The sequence below is a fragment of the Tenrec ecaudatus genome, chromosome 15 (genome assembly GCF_050624435.1).
Source record: "Tenrec ecaudatus isolate mTenEca1 chromosome 15, mTenEca1.hap1, whole genome shotgun sequence".
Lineage (NCBI taxonomy): Eukaryota > Metazoa > Chordata > Mammalia > Afrosoricida > Tenrecidae > Tenrec > Tenrec ecaudatus.
In genome coordinates, this window is record NC_134544.1 from 29,118,155 (window position 1) to 29,135,911 (window position 17,757).

At 53.8% G+C, this 17,757-nt stretch overlaps 1 protein-coding gene across 2 annotated transcripts in view; it reads left to right on the forward strand.

Annotated features, from left to right (window-relative positions):
• LOXHD1 (lipoxygenase homology PLAT domains 1) overlaps window positions 1-17,757 on the forward strand; it is a 148,561-nt gene that overhangs the window by 83,856 nt on the left and 46,948 nt on the right. For both annotated transcript variants that reach the window (XM_075532983.1, XM_075532984.1), the window contains exons 22-26: window positions 6,955-7,118; window positions 7,982-8,086; window positions 9,251-9,379; window positions 10,483-10,647; window positions 14,360-14,541. In XM_075532983.1, coding sequence (XP_075389098.1) covers window positions 6,955-7,118; window positions 7,982-8,086; window positions 9,251-9,379; window positions 10,483-10,647; window positions 14,360-14,541 — 745 coding nt within the window. The remainder of the gene's footprint in view (window positions 1-6,954; window positions 7,119-7,981; window positions 8,087-9,250; window positions 9,380-10,482; window positions 10,648-14,359; window positions 14,542-17,757) is intronic.

Genomic DNA, 17,757 nt, shown 5'->3' on the forward strand with positions numbered 1-17,757 from the left:
GGAGAAAACCCGAATCAGTGAACGTGTAAGCATCTCAGCGCTGGCAGGGGTCTCCACACGGCTGCTCCAGCACCCAGAGCTGCACCAGGGTAGATCCACGCAGCTTCTCCTTGGGGATGTCTTGCAGGAAGTCAGCCTTGCCAGCTGAAGCAGTGAACTGGTCAAGTCAGCTGCACCCTGGTTCCACCATCACAAAACAAGAGACCCGAGAACTCGAAAGGCCAGGCACACCAAACCATTTGTCTCTCCACCCTTCAATTAACCCCCCATGTTTATCGGCCAGGTTGGCACAAAAAACTTTAACTATATCAACCACCTTTGATCATATCAGCAGCCTCCGTGAACCTAAGGTTGAAGCCTCCTAGCTGGTCCCTCTGCTTCACCCCAAACAGCACCAGTTGCCTTCAAGTTGACTCCACCCCATGGCCATCTCGTGTGTCAGGTTAGCTCCATAGGATGTCCAATGGTTGACTTTCCAAAAGCTGATGGTCAGGCTTCTCTTTTAAGGTGCCTCAGGGTAAACTTGAACCTCCAACCTTTCCGTCAGCCTCTGACCATCCTTAACATTTATACCCCCAGGGACATACACGCCCCACCCACACCTTCCTATTGCTGATGATAGTGTGGTCATCAGGATCTGACCAGCCCTCTGCTGACCAGCAAACCCTCCAGACTGCCGTGTCCTTCCGGTGAGGAGTCAAAGCGCTTTCGTAGACCAGCCCCACAGCTCTCCCTCCTCTGCCTTTCCCTACCTACTCCTGTGGGTCTTGAAGCCCCATAGACATGGCCCCACCTCAAGACTTGTGCGTTTCCCCCAAGCACTACCTTCCCCCAAAGGACCCGTAAGCAGGAGCAGGTCCACAGCTCAGTGAAACTGAGCCCCCCCCCCCCATGCCTCTCCTCATATCTACGCACAACACTCACCATCAGGTCTTCAGGAAACTGTCTGTTTACTCCTGTTCCTCTCCCTGCAACGGAATAGAAGGTCCCTGTGGAGTAGCGGTTCTCACCTTCCTAATGCTGCCGCCCTTTCATACAGTTCCTCATGTTATGGTTAACCCCCAAGCATAACATGATTTTCGGTGCTACTTCAGAACCGTCATTATGCTGCTGTTATAAATTGGGCGACTCCTGTGAAAGGGTCATTTGACCCCCCAAAGGGGTCAAGACCCACAGGTTGAGAACCGCAGGTGTAGACAAAGACTTCATCTGTTTAGTGTAGTGCTGTGTCTCCCCCAGCACCTAAAGAGTGTCTGGCACACAGTAGGTCTATTATGAATGCCGTGATAGGGGAAACAAAAGTGCACTGCCACCAGGGCTCCAGTTCACACCTGCTTATTAAACCCAAATACGTCCAAACATGTCCCTGTCGCCAGTGGATGGCTGCAGTCACTTTATTCTTGGCAGCACTTGTCATGAGGGTGCCTAAATGTACAAATGTGCTCGACACAATGTATGTATGTATGGATGGTGCTAAGCATTGTACGAGTCCCCAATAAAATGAAAAAAAAATTTTAATGGTCCAATCAAAGTGGCTTCTCAGGGAATTTTCTACGCCAGTTCAGTTCAATGCCAGGAAGCCACCTCAAAAGGTGATGGTGGACTCTCGGTGAATTTTCTCGAAGGACACGGAATGGTCGTGGGAGTGTAAAATGGAGACGTTTTCAGACACTGGAAACGGCGTCAGGGAAAATGCCAGCAGAGTTGTGTTTGAAAATGGCTTCCATCTGGACAATGCTCTCGCTCATTTTTCGAGGGTAACAGGGCCCCGCCCGCTCCCTAGCCCTGATTTTGCCCATCAGCCATTGTTTTGGGTTTGTTTTACTGCCAAAGCCCAAAGCACAGTGGAAAGGAACGTGGTTTGAGGTCCTCAGGAACGGCAAGCCAACCTTCCTGACAAGTCCAAGGGCACAGAATTCTCGGGGGGAAGTTCGGGAGACAGACCAGCGCTTCTGAAGGGCGCAGACCCAGAGGGACCCAGAGGGAGGCTTCTCGTCCTGCTTTGTTTCGTAAACGCCTTCTGTGGCCTTGTAGCCATACTTTTGACTTACCCTGGTGTGCACTGAGTGAACCAAACGATAATCGATGATGTATCGATTTATTTCTTAAGTCGGCCGGGAGCTGGAAACGACACGGTGCCACCTGGGGAGGGTGGCAACAGCACAGAGCCCCTCCCTCTTTCGGGGAGGAGGACCACGGCTCCCGCATGTCACAGGGTCTGGGAGTTCCCGGTCGTCCTCTCTGGATGCCCCTTGTCCTCTCTCTCCGGGGGTGTCCCACACCTGGGCCAGCCTGAAAAAGTTGGAGTCAAGGAAACTGTTGAGTTTTATATGGATGGTCAGGACGCGTTTGGAGTGAGGCGTTGCTGGTCTTCCCGTCCCTGTCCTTTTCCAGACCGTTCCTTAGTTCCATCTCCGAGGGCACAGTGATGGCTGATGACGACCCCGAGGAGCGATCTCACAGCAATGTTGCAGGAGGAAAGGTTCCACCTGGAAAACGTCTTTCAACTCTGTCGACATTGATGGCTGCTTCTGCACGCTGGCGCCTGTGGACATGTTAACAGAAAGACAGACACAGTCCCTTAGGACTCACTTAGCAAGTGAGACACCCAGTGAAACATACAAACATGCGTTCTCTGGGCAACCTCTTCCTGTATCACCACTCAAGTGACCATTCATTTGAAACCAGTGCATCTATGTACAACACAAAGAGCCCTAGTGGTGCTGTAGGAGCCCTCGTGGCACAGTGGTCATGCATTGGGCTGCTAACCGCAAGGTCAGCAGTTCAAAACCACCAGCCACTCCATGAGATAAAGATGAGGCTTTCTACTTGTAAACAGCTACAGTCTTGGAAACTCAAAGCGACAGTTCTACCCTTTCTTATTGGGTTGCTATGAGTCAACATCGACTCCATGACAGTGAGTTTTTATCAATCTATTCTTGGAGTGGTCCTGTGGGCTAGTCGTGGGGATGCCATCAGCAAGGTCAGCAGTTCAAATCCACCAGCTGCTTCACGGGAGGAAGATGAGGCTGTCTGCTCCCATAAAGATTCCACTAGGAGTCAGAATTGACTTGCTGGCGGTGAGGTATAATTAATACTTTTTTTTTTTGAGTGAGTGAGTTAGGGAGTAAATGGGAGGGTGAGTGAGTTAGTGAGAGAGTGAGTGAGTGAGAGAGTGAGTGGGTGAATCAGTGAGAGTGAATGAGAGAGAGTGAGTTAGTGGGAGGGTGAGTGAGAGAGTGAGTGAGTGGGTGAGAGTGAGTGAGTGAGTGAGAGAGTGAGTAGGTGAGTGAGGGAGTGAGAGTGATAGAGTCAGGGAGTGAGAGAGTGAGTGAGTGAGTAAGTGAGTGGGTGAGTGAGAGAGTGAGTGAGTGGGTGAGAGTGAGTGAGTGAGTGAGAGAGTGAGTAGGTGAGTGAGGGAGTGAGAGTGATAGAGTGAGGGAGTGAGAGAGTGGGTGAGTGAGTGATAGAGTGAGTTAGGGAGTTAGTGGAAGGGTGAGTGAGTGAGAGAGTGAGTGAGGGAGTGAGAGAGTGATAGAGTGAGGGAGTGAGAGAGTGAGTGAGTGAGAGAGTCGGTATAATTAATACTTTTATTTCAAACGCTTGTGGGACGGTGGAATTAAAAGACAGCGGCGAGGCCGGCACAGGACTGGGCAGTGTTGTACCCGTCAGTTATACCCAAGGCTGCTGTGAGCCAGAAACCAGCGGTCACACCTAACAGCATGAGCCTGCTGGTGGGAACGGCACGGGGCAAGCACTCCAGCTCTTCAAGCTACCTGCACACCCAGAGAGGGTGTTTTCAGAAGCAACTTAAAAATTCAAAGTCCCCAACTCCCAACGCTCTACGTCTCAAATGTACGGGTCTGGAACAGACGATGAGGGTGGCAGGGTCTTGTGGTGGGGGGGGGGGGAGGAGGGGGGATACTTTGCCCAGAGTTCAAACAGCTTTCTTTATGGCTCAGTGTTTTGCCTTTTCTACAGCTGTTGATTTGGTGATTAAATGGGTATGTGCTGTGTCTCTTTTCCTCTGTGAATACTCTAGCTGCGTTTTCACTGCGCAAGAAAGCAGAACGTGGTCAGTGTTCTGCTTCAAAGAGGAACAAGTACATGCCCCAGAGCGAGACCCTTATTGGTGTTTAACTGAGTCCTGTCCACATTCAACCTTATAATCTGGTTGTCTCTGTTTTCACCCTTGAGAGGTAACAATTCCTGTCCCCGTGGGTGGCTTTGTGAGCCCGCAGGACCCCTAATTATTAAAGACAAGTGTCTTTGGGTTCCATGACATTTGGCAAAACGATGGGGTGGGATTTGCAGTAAGGAATGAATAAGACAGTTGTTGGATTTGTGCACTCTCTAACTTTCATCTAAGGAGAAAATGTTTCTGGGACTCCGATTCCTTTATAGATCACGGGGCTCCTAGAACATCGAGGCAGAAAAGACCTTGGGGATCATCTCTCAGCCTTCTGGTTGATGGAGCCCTGGAGACCCCATACCTTGTCAGGGACAGAGCACCCCTGCTTCTTCCTCTGGGCCACTTTACTGACATCACCACTTTGGTAGCATTCAGCCTTTCCCTTGTGCGTAGAGATGGGAAACCTCACGTGAAACCATTTGAATTTCACATCGCTCAACTTTACAATCTACTCATTCGATTTTGACTTGCAAGTGAAATTTGTATTTTTAATTATTCCTAGTTTTATTTTCAGACTCAGCTTCCACCTCTTGCTAGCCCTGTTTCTCTTCGCCTCTGCCCCTGTTTAAGTGGTGTGATGGATCTACATGTCCCCAAACACCAGCCTATCTCTTCTTCCTTTCTCCCTAAAGAATCCTACTGCCCTCCCTTGTACCCCGAGACCTGCTGCTCAGCTCTTAGGCCTGTGGGGAGAAGGGCAAGGGGCCAGGAGCACCCATCTCCAGGGAGACCCGTAAGGGTGCTTGTTGGCTCTGTGCGTACTGTGTCCAGCACTCAGGTGGGTCCTGGTTTCTGCTCTGATGCCATCTTCCCAAGGAGGGGAGACTGAGAGGAGATCTGCTCATTGTTCCCGCAGCTGCGTGCGTGCTGAGCGACGTTAAAGTCTCCGTGTCGGCAGCTCAGGGAGACGGAGGATTGTGTTCCGTAAGAGCCAGGCTCCGACTCTGTGTGCACTCGGCTCTCTGTGCACGGGGGTGGGCTTATGACTCGTCCCTTCTGCTTGGATGTCGCCTTGGCGCTTTCTTTGTGTGTCTTGCTCCGTCTGCCTTTGTCCTCCACCTTCCCACACTCATTGTGTCTGCTGCCTCTGCCCTGATTCCACCTCCCCGCTTTCTATCTCATCCTTAATTGGCCATAATTTAGAATGAAAGCCTATTATTTATATGCTATTTTATTGAATAAAACGTTAGCTTCCCCATTCATGCATTTCAAGGCTAGAAAGTGGAGCAGTATACATTTCTCATTTAAACACTAACTTCATTGCAGTCGAATTTACAGTGCCCTGGATTGAACTCTGCCTGCCCTTTAACCTCATGCTCAGCAGTGTAAAATTGCTTCCACCTACGCCCAAGGACTGAGACCAAGCTCTGTGGTTCGTCGTCTCTAGCGTGTAGAGAATTAGGAGATGCGGAGAACTGTAGGAGGGAGTCTGGACTCAAATGGAGGCAAGGCCCTCAATCTTCACTGTCCCCCACATCTCCAGGCGGTGGCTGGTTCCTGGATGGTCCTGATGCCCCTGGTCAGGGATGGGAAGGGGCCTAGGAGGAAGGGCAGCCCACCTTAGAGAGGACAGCAGTCTCAGACGCAACAGGCTATTCTGGGAGCTTCGGTGCACGAGGAGGAGAAGGGGCTCCAGGGAGCCCAACCGGGGCGGAGGAGAAGGCAAGGGCAATAAAATAACAACAGCAATGTCAATCATGCAGAAAATGCTTCTCCGGAGCCTACCTTGAGTCAGGCCTTTGTACAAGTACTTCCAATATTTCACATGTTTTCTCCTCACAGCAAAGTATGAAATGAGCAACTATTTGCCTTGTTTTACAGCATGGTACGTTGAGGCAGAGTCACGTCACCAGGTAAAACGCGGGACTCCCTGTTTGATTTGAATTTCAGAGAAACAACAAATAATATTTTAGTGCTGCCCCATCCTGAATGAAGCATACTTATTTGGGGGGAAATGTATGATTTGTCATTGATTGGAAATTTCAATTTAACTGGGAGTTCTGTAATTTTACTTGCTGAATCTGGCTACCCTAGCCCAGATATGTAAAGACATGTTCTTAAGGTGACACAGCTGTAAGTGGCAGGGCGAGGATTCACAGCCAGACTGGCTGGCTCCAGAGACAGGGGTCCTTAATGGCTGTGGGCTGGTTCACCCCTGCTTCTGCCGTCTCTTTCCATCTGGGGTCTGTTCTGTGCAGGATGCTGACCTTATATTGAAGAATCTAACACAGACCTCCCAGCCTCTGATGGTCCAGCTACCTGCTGCGCCAGTTCTTCAGCCCCAGTCTTTGTCCCTTCTGAAATAAAAATCATACTTGGGTGATTCCATTACACCCCATCAATTCAGTAGTTGTGTATTGAATGCCTACTAGCTACAATGTTATCTGCTAAAGTAGTCCTGGGTAATAGATAATAGCAGAAAGGATGAGAGGTACCCATAACTAAGCTCCTCTCCCAGATACTTCCTGTCACCGTCACTCCTACTGATGGTCTACTAGGGACCAGGCTTTGCTGCTTGGGCATTTTTCAACCAAGTACCTGGATTCGATGCCCATATATTTGTTTTCTCTTCCAGGAAAAGGACTCTGCTGGGGCTCTCCCTGGCGGGGTGGGATGAGAGGCAATGCTATGGGTGTTGGTGGGTGAGTGGGGGGGCAGCTGGGACCCTGTGAGGGTCATCTCATTGCTGAGCCCACCACTGCTCCTGCGTGAGGCTGCCCCACGAGGACGTTCTCAATCTTCCGGAACTCTCTGCCTCTCAGGTACTACTTCCCGTGCCAGCGCTGGCTGGCGGTGGAGGAGGATGACGGGCAGCTGTCCCGGGAGCTGCTGCCAGTGGATGAGTCCTACGTGCTGCCCCCAGAAGACGAGGAGGGTGGGGGAGCTGACAGCAACCCCCTCGACAACCTGGCCCTGGAGCAAAAAGGTGTCCTCAATGCATCTCCTTGTCCCCTGCGGCTTTCTTCCTCCCCATGGTGTTTCTCGACCCATGTTTCTGCACTGCCTCTCATTCCCCCTGGACAGGAATGGGGAGTGGGGGTGGAGCATATTCCCACTCGTTTGGGAATAACTTCCAGGATGGAGCATGGAGCCAGGACTAGGAGAGGAGGCTAGACTAGGATAGAGTTGGACAGATGGAGCATGACGGGACGGACTGGTTGTACCTGTCCTCATTCAGTCTTGGGTTTTCCCTTCCAGGACCATCATAGGCTCGCCAGACATCCTTGTCAGGAGCCCTGGTGGGGTACTGGGTTATATGCCGGGCTGCTAACCCCAAGGTCAGCAGGTCACACCCACTGTCTGCTCCAAGGGAGAAGGATGAAGCTTTCGCCCTTGGCTCTTCTTTTCCTGTTTAGCCTTTGAAAAGAATGAGAAGTGACCTTCAAGAGTTCTAGAAGCCTGAGCTTTCTCCCCAGGAATCAACATCCCCGAAAGTCCTGTCAATCGGCAGGAGTCAGATGAGGGCCCCCAGATAACTCCCGCAGGCACCCCGAGTCTCCCGTAACCATCCTATCCACTCAGAGGGATCAAGGACTCCCCTGTTGAGTCAGTAGGAGAGGCTCTGTCTTGACACTCAGGAAGTCGCCCGGCTCAAGGCTACCACAGACAAATCACGCCGTGGGCGAGGGAAGAGGGCCCTAGAAAATGGCCAGCAGGATAGTGTGCATCATGGATGTAGGAGGAGTCGGGACGAGGGAGTCTGGGGTGAGAATTCCAGGAAGCTTCCCCCTCCTCCCGTCATGAGGGGCGCAGCCTCCCGCTCACATTCCCACCCTCCTCTCCCGGCAGATAAATCGACCACTTTCTCGGTGACGATAAAGACTGGGGACAAGAAGAACGCAGGCACGGATGCCAACGTCTTCCTCACACTCTTTGGCACCAAGGACAACAATGGTAAGCGGGCAACGCTGGGCTGAGGCTGGCCATGCTCGCCCAGGGCGGTCTGGAGACTCGGGGACAGTTTCCAAGGTCGTGGGCTCCTGCCTCTGCCGCCTGCTCCACAGAGAGCAGGCACCCAGCCCTGTCCCAGGAAGGCATGAGGTGACTTGCCTACTTGGCTTGTGGCAGTCGGTCCTTGGGAAACGCTTCCTGCAGCTCCCTAAGTCCCTCCTGCACACCCCCCTGTTGGCTCTTTCTAGTCTTTGTAGTGGCCTCTACTACCCTACCTTTGTGTAGAAACCACGCGAAACACCTTTCCCTCAGTACCTTCCTCCCTAGGTAACCATGTCCGTTCCAATGGTCAGTATGTTTTCTAGGCCTTTCAGAAAGCTTTTTACCATTTCCGGTGTCCTTTCTGAAGGTGGAAATCTGTTTGCCCCCCATGAGCTCCCGGTCCAAACAATGCCCGGTCCTGTCTCTGTATCTTCTGTTTGAATGGCGGCCAGGCATCCCCAGCCCTCTAGCTCCGCCCACCCTCAGGGAGCTGCCGCCAATGAGCTTCAAGGACCCTCCCTCCGCAGGAGACTTGCTCTTCCGTCTGGCGGTCTGGGGTCTAGTGGATATTCTTCACCAAGATCATCGTCTGTAGACTTGTACCCCGTAGAGTTGCAAATGTAACGAAATTGAACCTACAGCACATTTAGGATGAAGTCACCCTTATCCCCAGAGTCAGGAGCCTGGGGTCGAGTGAAGGGACAGGAAAGAGAGGAAGGCCTTCCGCCGGGGCGGCAGCACTGGGCTCAAACACAAGCACCCAAGCACCGTGCTGACGATGGCAGGGGACAGGACCGTGCTCCTTCTGTGGCACTCAGATAGGGACACTGTGAGTGGAGCCAATTTAGCGGATCCTCACAGCCATTTATTATTATTATTTAATGGGGCTGCCAAGACATGATGAAGGTAGAGTGAAAGAATTAGGAATTCTAAAAACAATCAACAAATCAGTGTAAAGCTCTGTTCTAAAACAAAACTCAAAATGCCAAATGTGCAAAGTTCCCAGTGCCTCTTCTAAACACGAGAGGCATTCAGAGACGCGGTCCTTCTAAGGAGGGGCTCGTGGGCTGGGCCAGCACAGGTGCACAAGGGCTCCATGGGGGGGGGGTGTCATCTGGTCAACAGGAATGACCCTCCTGAAGTCCTCCAAGACCAACAGCGACAAGTTTGAGCGGGACAGCATCGAGATCTTCACAGTGGAGACGCTGGACCTGGGAGACTTGTGGAAAGTCAGGATCGGCCATGACAACACAGGTGTGGTTTCGAGCCCTCTGTCTCCACTAAGAGGCAAGGCCTTGTGACAGGTCCCTGCGAGAACCTGGCACAGATTGTGGGGGGCGTGTGAAGCGGGAGGGTGGTGGCTGGAGCGGAGAGGGTGGGGAGAACGGATGGATTTTCCTTCTGGCAAAGGTCCGCGGCAGGGGCGGGGTCTCCTGCTTTCCATCCCCGACAGCACAGCTGCCTCCCTCCCTCTAGCAAGTGGGGCCTTGGCCAAGAGCAGATGCTGGTCCTCTTGGACTGGGTGGGGCCTGGACACCAGTGGGGAAGGCTTCTCTTACGACTGGATTTTGGACTCTCTGCTCTCGCTCTGAGTGTGCGGATGGCTGGAGGGCCTCTGTGTCTGTAACTCTGGGCTGTGGTCCAAGAATCTGCATCTCTCACAAGTCCTTGGTGATGCCAACGCTTTGGGGGCAGGGGTCACCTTCTGGACAGCATTGGTCTGGCCAATCCTTCCTGGAGCCGCTCCCACGCCAACCAGACACAGCTCCCTGTCTGAGTAAGGCAGGGCTGTTCTTGCTCCCAAACCATCTCTCCAAACCCTAAGGAAGAGAACCCTTTTCCTAGCACCCGGCAGAGTTCCCGGCCTAGCTGCCATGTCCTTCTTTTCAGCTGGAGCGCTGGTTTTCCCAGGGAGGACCATCAAGTCCCCCTCTCTTCTTGCTCTGCTCTCCTTTCCCCTCCCCTCCTTTCATCCATCACAAACGGAGGCCTGGGAGCCAGGTGTGCCACCCTGTCCTTTGGTGGATTTATAACATCTCTGTTACAGTTTCCCCCCTCCCTGTTTGCAGTCTGCCCCGCCCTGGACACGGCCCTGTCCCCTCAGCTCGCCTCTGTTCTCCTGTCATCTGCTCCCTTGGTGCCTCCCTTTTCTTAATTTCCCTGCCAGCAGCCTGGAGCCGCTCCAGTTGCAGCGGGGTGCGTATCTTGACAAGGATGGTTTGACAGGCCTGTGAGTTCCAGGGATGACAGGCTCGTGGTGGGGCTGCCGCCCGCAGGCAGGAAAGGGTGTTTGGAGCCCCAGGAACCGGCCTCTTCCAATGTCCTGCCTCTTCCAATGTCCTTCCAATGTCCTGCAGGCAAGGCTCCGGGCTGGTTTGTGGACTGGGTGGAGGTGGATGCCCCGTCTCTTGGAAAGTGCATGGTGTTTCCCTGCGGCCGCTGGCTGGCCAAGAATGAAGACGACGGAGCCATCGTCCGGGACCTCTTCCACGCAGAGCTGCAGACCAGGCGCTACACACCATGTAGGAGTCCCTTTGGAGGGGCCCTTAGGGAGCAGTCTTTCCCGTGGTCACCTAAGATTCTCAAAGAGGTCACCTCAGATTCTGTCCTGGTTTGGGGGATGCGGGCAGACAGAGGAGGTGGATACACTCACCTTTCCAGGCTAAAGCAAAGAGGAAGGAGGATAGTTGGTGATGGATTTGGCTCTCTCCTTCTACCACCGAGGAGCCCTGGTGGCACTGTGGTTATGCATTGAGCTGCTAACCGCAAGGTCAGCAGTTCGAAACCTCAAGCCGCTCTGCAGGAGAAGATGAGGCTTTCTACTCCCATAAGGAAACCCACTGAGGCAGTTCAGCCATGTCTTATAGGGTCCCCATCCTTTGACTCGATGGTTTTGAGTTCCACCACCATCCCCAGAAGACATATATTAATTGCATCGTTATGTATCTCTAGCTGTCTATTTGAAGATCCTGGGACTCAACCTGAAATCAAACCAGCTATAAAACTCTCTGGAGTTGCTGAAAACTAAACCAAATCCAGAGACTTTTTTTGGTCTCCTTTCTAACTCATCATGAAAGTGTGCCGTTCCGATGATCCCAGCTCCCAGCGACCCTGTGGGACAGAGCGGGACTGTCCCACTGGGAGTCCTGAGCTCCATTGTGATGGAGTGGAGCACCCGGTTGTTTCTTCTGCAGAGTGGCTGGTGGCTTCAAACCTCCAACCTTTCGGGTAGCAGCCCAGCACCTAACCATTGCACCCCCCAGGCTCCCTAAGGAAATACCCAGTTGTGCCAAAGTATTTTCCTCCAACAACTTATTCTTAAACAACAACTTATTCTTAAACACTCTGAGTTGTGGTAAGTCCCCCCACTTTTTTTTTTAATAGGGGAAGGCTAAGGCGATTAACTAGAAACAACCAGATCGCCACAATATTTTCCAGGCAGAAGTTGAAGAGAGGGAGTCATGTCCCTCTAGTAAAGTCCTAGGCCAGGCATGGGTCAAGTAGACCTTCTGACTGAGTTTCCCGTCTGCCCCCACTCCCCACTGTCCCCAGGGATGACATGTGATCTAGACGGTCCTTGGGACCCTCCCCAGGTGCACAGGCCTGCGGCAGTGTGAGGGGACCCAGGAGGACAGAGCTACCCGTTCCACAGGGGAAGTGCCAGGTGGGGCTGATTCAAACTAGCGTCCCACGTGACGGTGATGCCAGGATCGGCCTTATCTGTGAAACTGAGAGGGAAGGAGGGAGAGAGAAAGGAGAAAGGAAGGAAGGAGTGGGGAGGGAGGAAAGAGCGATAGCTGAAAGAAAGAAATGAATTTTTGTGGCCTGACCTTGGACTTAGTCAGTTCTAGCCTGTCATCAGAAGAAGCCATGTGCTGTAAGCTCACATCCGCCTTAAAAGAAAATAAACTAACTAAATAAGAGCAAAGGTCGGCGAGGACTCAGCTCTGCAGACTGAGGCCCAGCGGCGTCAGCTTCCGGGTGCTGCGCACATTTCCTGGGTTTGCTGCTGTTTGACTTTTAGGCGGGAGCTTGTAAGTAGGTTTGGCAGCTCGTGCAAGCTGCCCGGCGTGCCAGAGACCACCAAGCTGGTGAGCTGGTGGAGCTCTCTGTGGACTGATAGATGTGTACTGTCCACGTAGGCCGGGCAGGAGACTATGGGAAGGACCCCAGGAAAGTGGGGATGTCCTGGGACTCCACAATGTGACTCAGGCCTCCTTAGCCCGGAGGGGCCTCCTCAGCTCCCAGCATCCCAGGCAGATGGTGGGGAACCCCTCCACACCTTCACACCCCACAACAGCTCCACCAACAATAGAACATCAAACCAAACTCACTGCCAGTCAGTGTGTCACCCCCCACGCCACCCACCCAAACCAACCCAAACTTGGTTCTGACTCATAGCGACCATATAGGGCAGAGTAGAACTGCCTTTGTGGACTTCTGGGACTGTCACTGTCTAGGGGAGTAGAAAGACTCTCTTCCTCCAGGGGAGCAGCTGGCGGTTTTGAACTACTGACCTTGGGCCACCTACTACAACATCAGAGCTCCTCACAGCTTTGACAGCTCACGCCTTTTCTGGATTTTCTTCGTCTACATGTGTGTAGAATTCCCGTTTTAAAAAACAACACTGACCACCGCAGATCTAGTTAACCCCCCTCTTGCTGTAGGGTAAGCCGCCTTGCCAAGGGCACTCAGTGGTCCAATGACACAGGCAGGGCCAGGAACCAGGAATCCAGTCTGGAGCCAGGCCTGGAGCGAGGTTGGCTGAGGGCCTCTGCCACTGCCAGCCGACTCCAAGAGACTCCTGTGGCCAGCCTCTCTGCGCCCGGTCTCCCAGGCGTGTCTGGCAGGGAGATTCACCAGGGCCTGTCACAGCCGGCCATCTTTCTCCTCCGTGGAAGCCCGCTGAGCTCGAGGGCCTGATTCAGGCCATGGTAGAGTCACCTTCCTGAGGCTGGTGGCCAATTGGCTGTGTTTATCTCCCATCCATGACCGAAGCACGTCAAAGTTTCACCACTGACCAGCTCTATGGCTTTAGCCAAGCTACCTCACCTCTCTGAGCCTCGACTTTCTCACCTGTAAAATGGGGAGCTCGGCTTGCCCACTGCATAGGATATTTTCTGCTTGATGCTATTTCATGCCGCACATGTGAAAATGACTGCTAACAGCCCCTGGGTTCTTTTCGAGCCCTGCTGGTGGGCCTCCGCCCGTGGTGGGCACACACCGCTTCCGACTGCTGGCCTTTCAGTTAGAGTATAAAGTGAGAGTTAAAGACTTAAATTCCTGGCTCTCCCTGCAGGGCATGTGAGGAGGGGGTTGGGAAAACTGCATTTTCCCCTAAGCACCCCCAGAGTTTTGGGAGCAAGAGGCCCTGAGGCCCACCTGCAGAGGCATGCTGGAAGTGGCTTGTTGGGTCCTGATGGGCCCACCTCTGTTACAGGCAGACAGCTCCTGGTGGGGACTGCTTTCTGCCAAAGTGAGTGACTTCCGTGTCTCCCTCTCTGGAAACAAATAAAAACCCGAGCAGCTTTGAATGCTGCCTTCACAGGGACCCTGTGTGTCAGAGCAGAACTGGGCTCCACGGGGTTTGCAGGGGCTGCTTTTTTGGGAAGCATGTCGCCAGGCCTTTCTTAACCCGCAACCTTTTAGCTAGCAGCTGAGCGTGTTGCCCCACTTGTTAACCTATCCCTTACAGCTCTTAAAGTGAGAGAGCTGAATGGGGGCATCCGCAAGGCCCCCCTCTGCATTCAGCCTGACAAGGCATCGGGAGCCATGCGGTTGGGTGGGGAAGGGCAGACCAGCCTGGAGCAAGTCAGGGCTGGGGATGGGGGTAAAGGATTCTGGCTAGTCCGATCTCCCCGAAATGCAGTGCCCTTGTTTACTGAGTAGCTCCTGCTAAGCCCCACTGTGAGGACCTTTACAGATCAGGACATCGAGGGCCCCGAAGAAACTTGCCAGGGATGAAGAGCCTGAATTCAGGCTTGTCCACTTGAGATCCTCTGCCTTCACCCAACCTGCTGTGCCTGCTCTGTGATGGAAGAAGTGCAGAGACCCTGGGCTGAGGGGGCAGGATGCTGGACAGGGGTGGCCACCTCTGGTTGCTAGGTGACCACAGAGTGGTCCGGGGTCCGAGTAGCGAGGCCTGGGCTGTGGGAAGGACATGCCCTCACCCTTGCTTTTTTTCTGTCCTCGCATCCCCTGTACTGCTCTCCGGCCACCACCACCTCCTCCCAGTTGTCCCTTACGAGATCACCCTCTATACCAGCGACGTCTTTGCCGCTGGGACAGATGCCAACATCTTCATAGTCATCTATGGCTGCGACGCCGTGTGTACCCAGCAGAAATACCTGTGCACCAACAAGCGGGAGCAGAAGCTGTTCTTTGAGAGGAAGTCTGCCTCTCGCTTCATCATGGAGGTACCTGGGCTTGGCGGGAGCCAGGATTGAGAGGCAGGAGGCCACAGGGCAGGCACAAAGACCCTGGCTTCAGGGACAGAACACACCTGCTCAGAGCACCCATGTCACTGTGAGGATGGTGCCCCTGGCCAGGCTCCTTCCTCCACGATGGTGGTCAGGATCGAGGGGAAGAGTGGAGAGGCCTTTAGAAAACTTGAGGCACAACCTCAGTGGGGCATCCCTGGGATTTTGGGGGGGAGCCGGACATCCCACCATCCTATATTACACAGGGGTTGGATCACCTGGTTCACGGCTCAGCTCTCAGAGTGCGGCCAAGTGTGACACAAGACTGTCCAGTGTGCTGCGAGGTCCCCATCAGGCTGGGCGTGCGGGCTTGAGATGCAGTGTTTGCCTGGGTGTATGGGTAGCATCCCTGGCATCCTGAGCATGCCAATCTACTGCCTCCTCATTGTGCTTCCCCTGCCTGCCCAGCTGTGTGCCTGGTCAGTGGGTGGAACAAGGCGAGGAGGTGGGTCCTGCCTTTACAGGGCTTGCAGTCTAGTTGGGACCCACAGACGACCACAAGGAGTATGATCTTCCTCATCATAACTGACGCCATGGGCACGGTCATAGGGCTTTGCCTACATTAACTCTTGCAGCCCTATTATGACTCCGTCATTATCCCTGTTTGAAGATGGGGAATCCGAGGCAGAGGACATTTTGTACCTTGCTTAACAGTTCAAAGCTGGGTCGTGATGGATTGAGGATTCAACCCAAGAGGAGGTGGCTCTAGCAGAAGGGCTTTGGGCTGTGACTGTTGGCTGGCCAATGGTGGGGAGGGCAAGTGATGGGGCGGCAGAGAGTGCTCAGGTATTCCTAGAAAGGATCAGCTCACGGCAGCTAGGGGTGAAGGGAGAGGGCTTCTTGGAAGAGGTGACTCTGAGCTGGACCTGAGGGATAATCAGGATGAGGGCCCAGAGGTAGGCCTAGGCCCGAGAACGGCATGGCTGGGGCCAGAGGTGGGATGAGCACGCCGTGTGATCGGAGGCTCAGCTCCACCAGAGGGACACGATGGGGCAAGGATGTTGTGGTTAGTGGTCTCCAATTCCCGGGGGAGCCACATGGGTAGCAGACTGGTCCTTCGCCACCTTCACCTCTGCTGCACGTGCCCACTGCTGCGACAGCTGTGTGTTACGAATGCTTCCAACCTAGGCCACCCCTTCTAGCACCGACTGGAATATTCTGTTGGGATCCATAGCTCTCGATGGTTAATTGTCCAGAGTAGTTCGAAAGGAGGCCTTTCTCCTCGGTCTGTCTTGGCCTGAAATCTCTACTGAAATACACCATCCTGGGGTGTGGCCCTGCTGGTGTTTGCAAGACCCGTGGCATAGTCTCCAGCATCGTAGCAACATGCAAGCCGCCGTAGTATGATGCAGTGGCAGACAGGTGGGGAGGCGTAGGTGTTAATGGAGGCAAGACAGGGAGACCCTGGAACAGAGGGGCCAGGAGCCCCAGGGCCTGGGCTCCCCAGGTTGTCGTGGGGGGAGCAGCTTAGAAGTTGCTCCCTGTCTTCTATGGAGTCCTGATGGCATGGTGGTTATGCAACGGGCTGCTAACCACAGAGTCAGTAGTTTGAAACCACCATCTGCTCATTGGGAGACAGATGAGAATTTCTCCTCCCGTCCAGAGTGACCCGTCTGGGAAATCCACAAGGACAGTTCCACCACGTCCTATGGGGTCACTACGTGTCAGCCTTGGTCCAATGGCAGTGAGTAAGACAAAAGTGCCTGGTCTACTGGTGGGAGACTGTGTTCTGGGTGACCTTTTTCTTCTGAGGCCAGTCTGTGTCCCAGGGGAGCCCCTGCTCCCTTCTCACCGCCACTGGGCAATGAAGTCCCCACTAATAGGCAGCTAGGGTTGGCCGGTCATTGGTTGCTTGTTGTTGTTTCTTTTCACATCTCTCTGGGTCTTGGGGAAGTATGAGAGCCTGGCAAACAAGTGAAAAGGGTCTGTCTGTCTCTACTCTTTCCACGTCTCTTTTCCAATTGATCTGGGGTGGGGGTGATTTTGAATCTATCACCCTGGGCTTGGGTCCTGGCTCAGCCACTAACTCCTTGCCTGCAGCCTCATCCTAAGACCAAGGGCCAGGAAAATCCCAGGAGCCCTGGCAGTGTGGTGGTTACTCACTGGGCTTTAACCCATAAGGTGAGCAGTTCGCGACCACCAGCCTCTCCATGGGAGGAAGGCCGGGCTTTCTGCTCCCATAAACAGTCAGTCTTGGAAACTCCGCAGGCGCAGTTCTCCTCTGTCCCATCGGCTCGCTAGGAGTCGGCATCGACTTGATGGCAGTGCATTGGTCTGGTTTGGAGGGAAACTTCAGTAATATCATTGGTCGGGCATTTCCCATCTGCCAGGTCCCTGGCGAGCATGGTTTGCATGTAACTACTAACCCAAAGGTTAGCGCTTTGGAGCCTCCCAATGGGGTCACGGAAGAAAGGTCAGGAGGGAGGCTACCATGAAGAGCCGATGTCGGTGCTGTTGTCAGGTGCCACTGAATCGGTTCCCCTGTGACAGGGCAGAGCTTCCCGGCGGCTTTCCTCGGCAGATGCCGGCCTTCTCCCACCGAGCCACTGGGGAGTTTGAAGGCCAGCCTCTTGGTAGCAGTCCAGTGCTTAGCCCTTGACCCCCTGCAGCTCCCTCTTTAAAGATGCCAGCCAAGCAAGCCCCTTGAGCTCAATTGAACCCAGGCTCGCCATGAGTCAGAAGCAACTGGAGCATCATCGGGTTGGTTTTTCTTGTTTAGGCCCCCCCCACCCCTCACGTCAGCCCTGTTCTAAACCCTCGTGTATATCAGCTCGCTGGGTCCTCGTAATGGCTAGAGGGGGCTCTGTGAATGCCCCACTTTGCAGGCGAGGAACAGAACACGGGAAAGTTCTGTGACTTACGCCAGGTGCCCCGATTACAGAATGGCGAGTTGGGGTTTGACTGTAAGCATTTGGATCCCAGCACCTTCACAGAGCTCTAGGGTCTCTCTGAGCCCCTGAAGCGCACAGAACCCCCCCTCCCACCCCCGGAAGGTCTCCTTGCTCTCGGAGGGTCAGGATGAGCAGACCAACCTCTGCCACCCACCTCCCACCCCATCGAGTAGCTGGGTGATGAGGGTCACACCAATGGCCTGGAGGTTGTAGGAGCACTCATTTCCAAGCTCAGGGAGAGGAGCCCAGGAAGGAGGCAGCG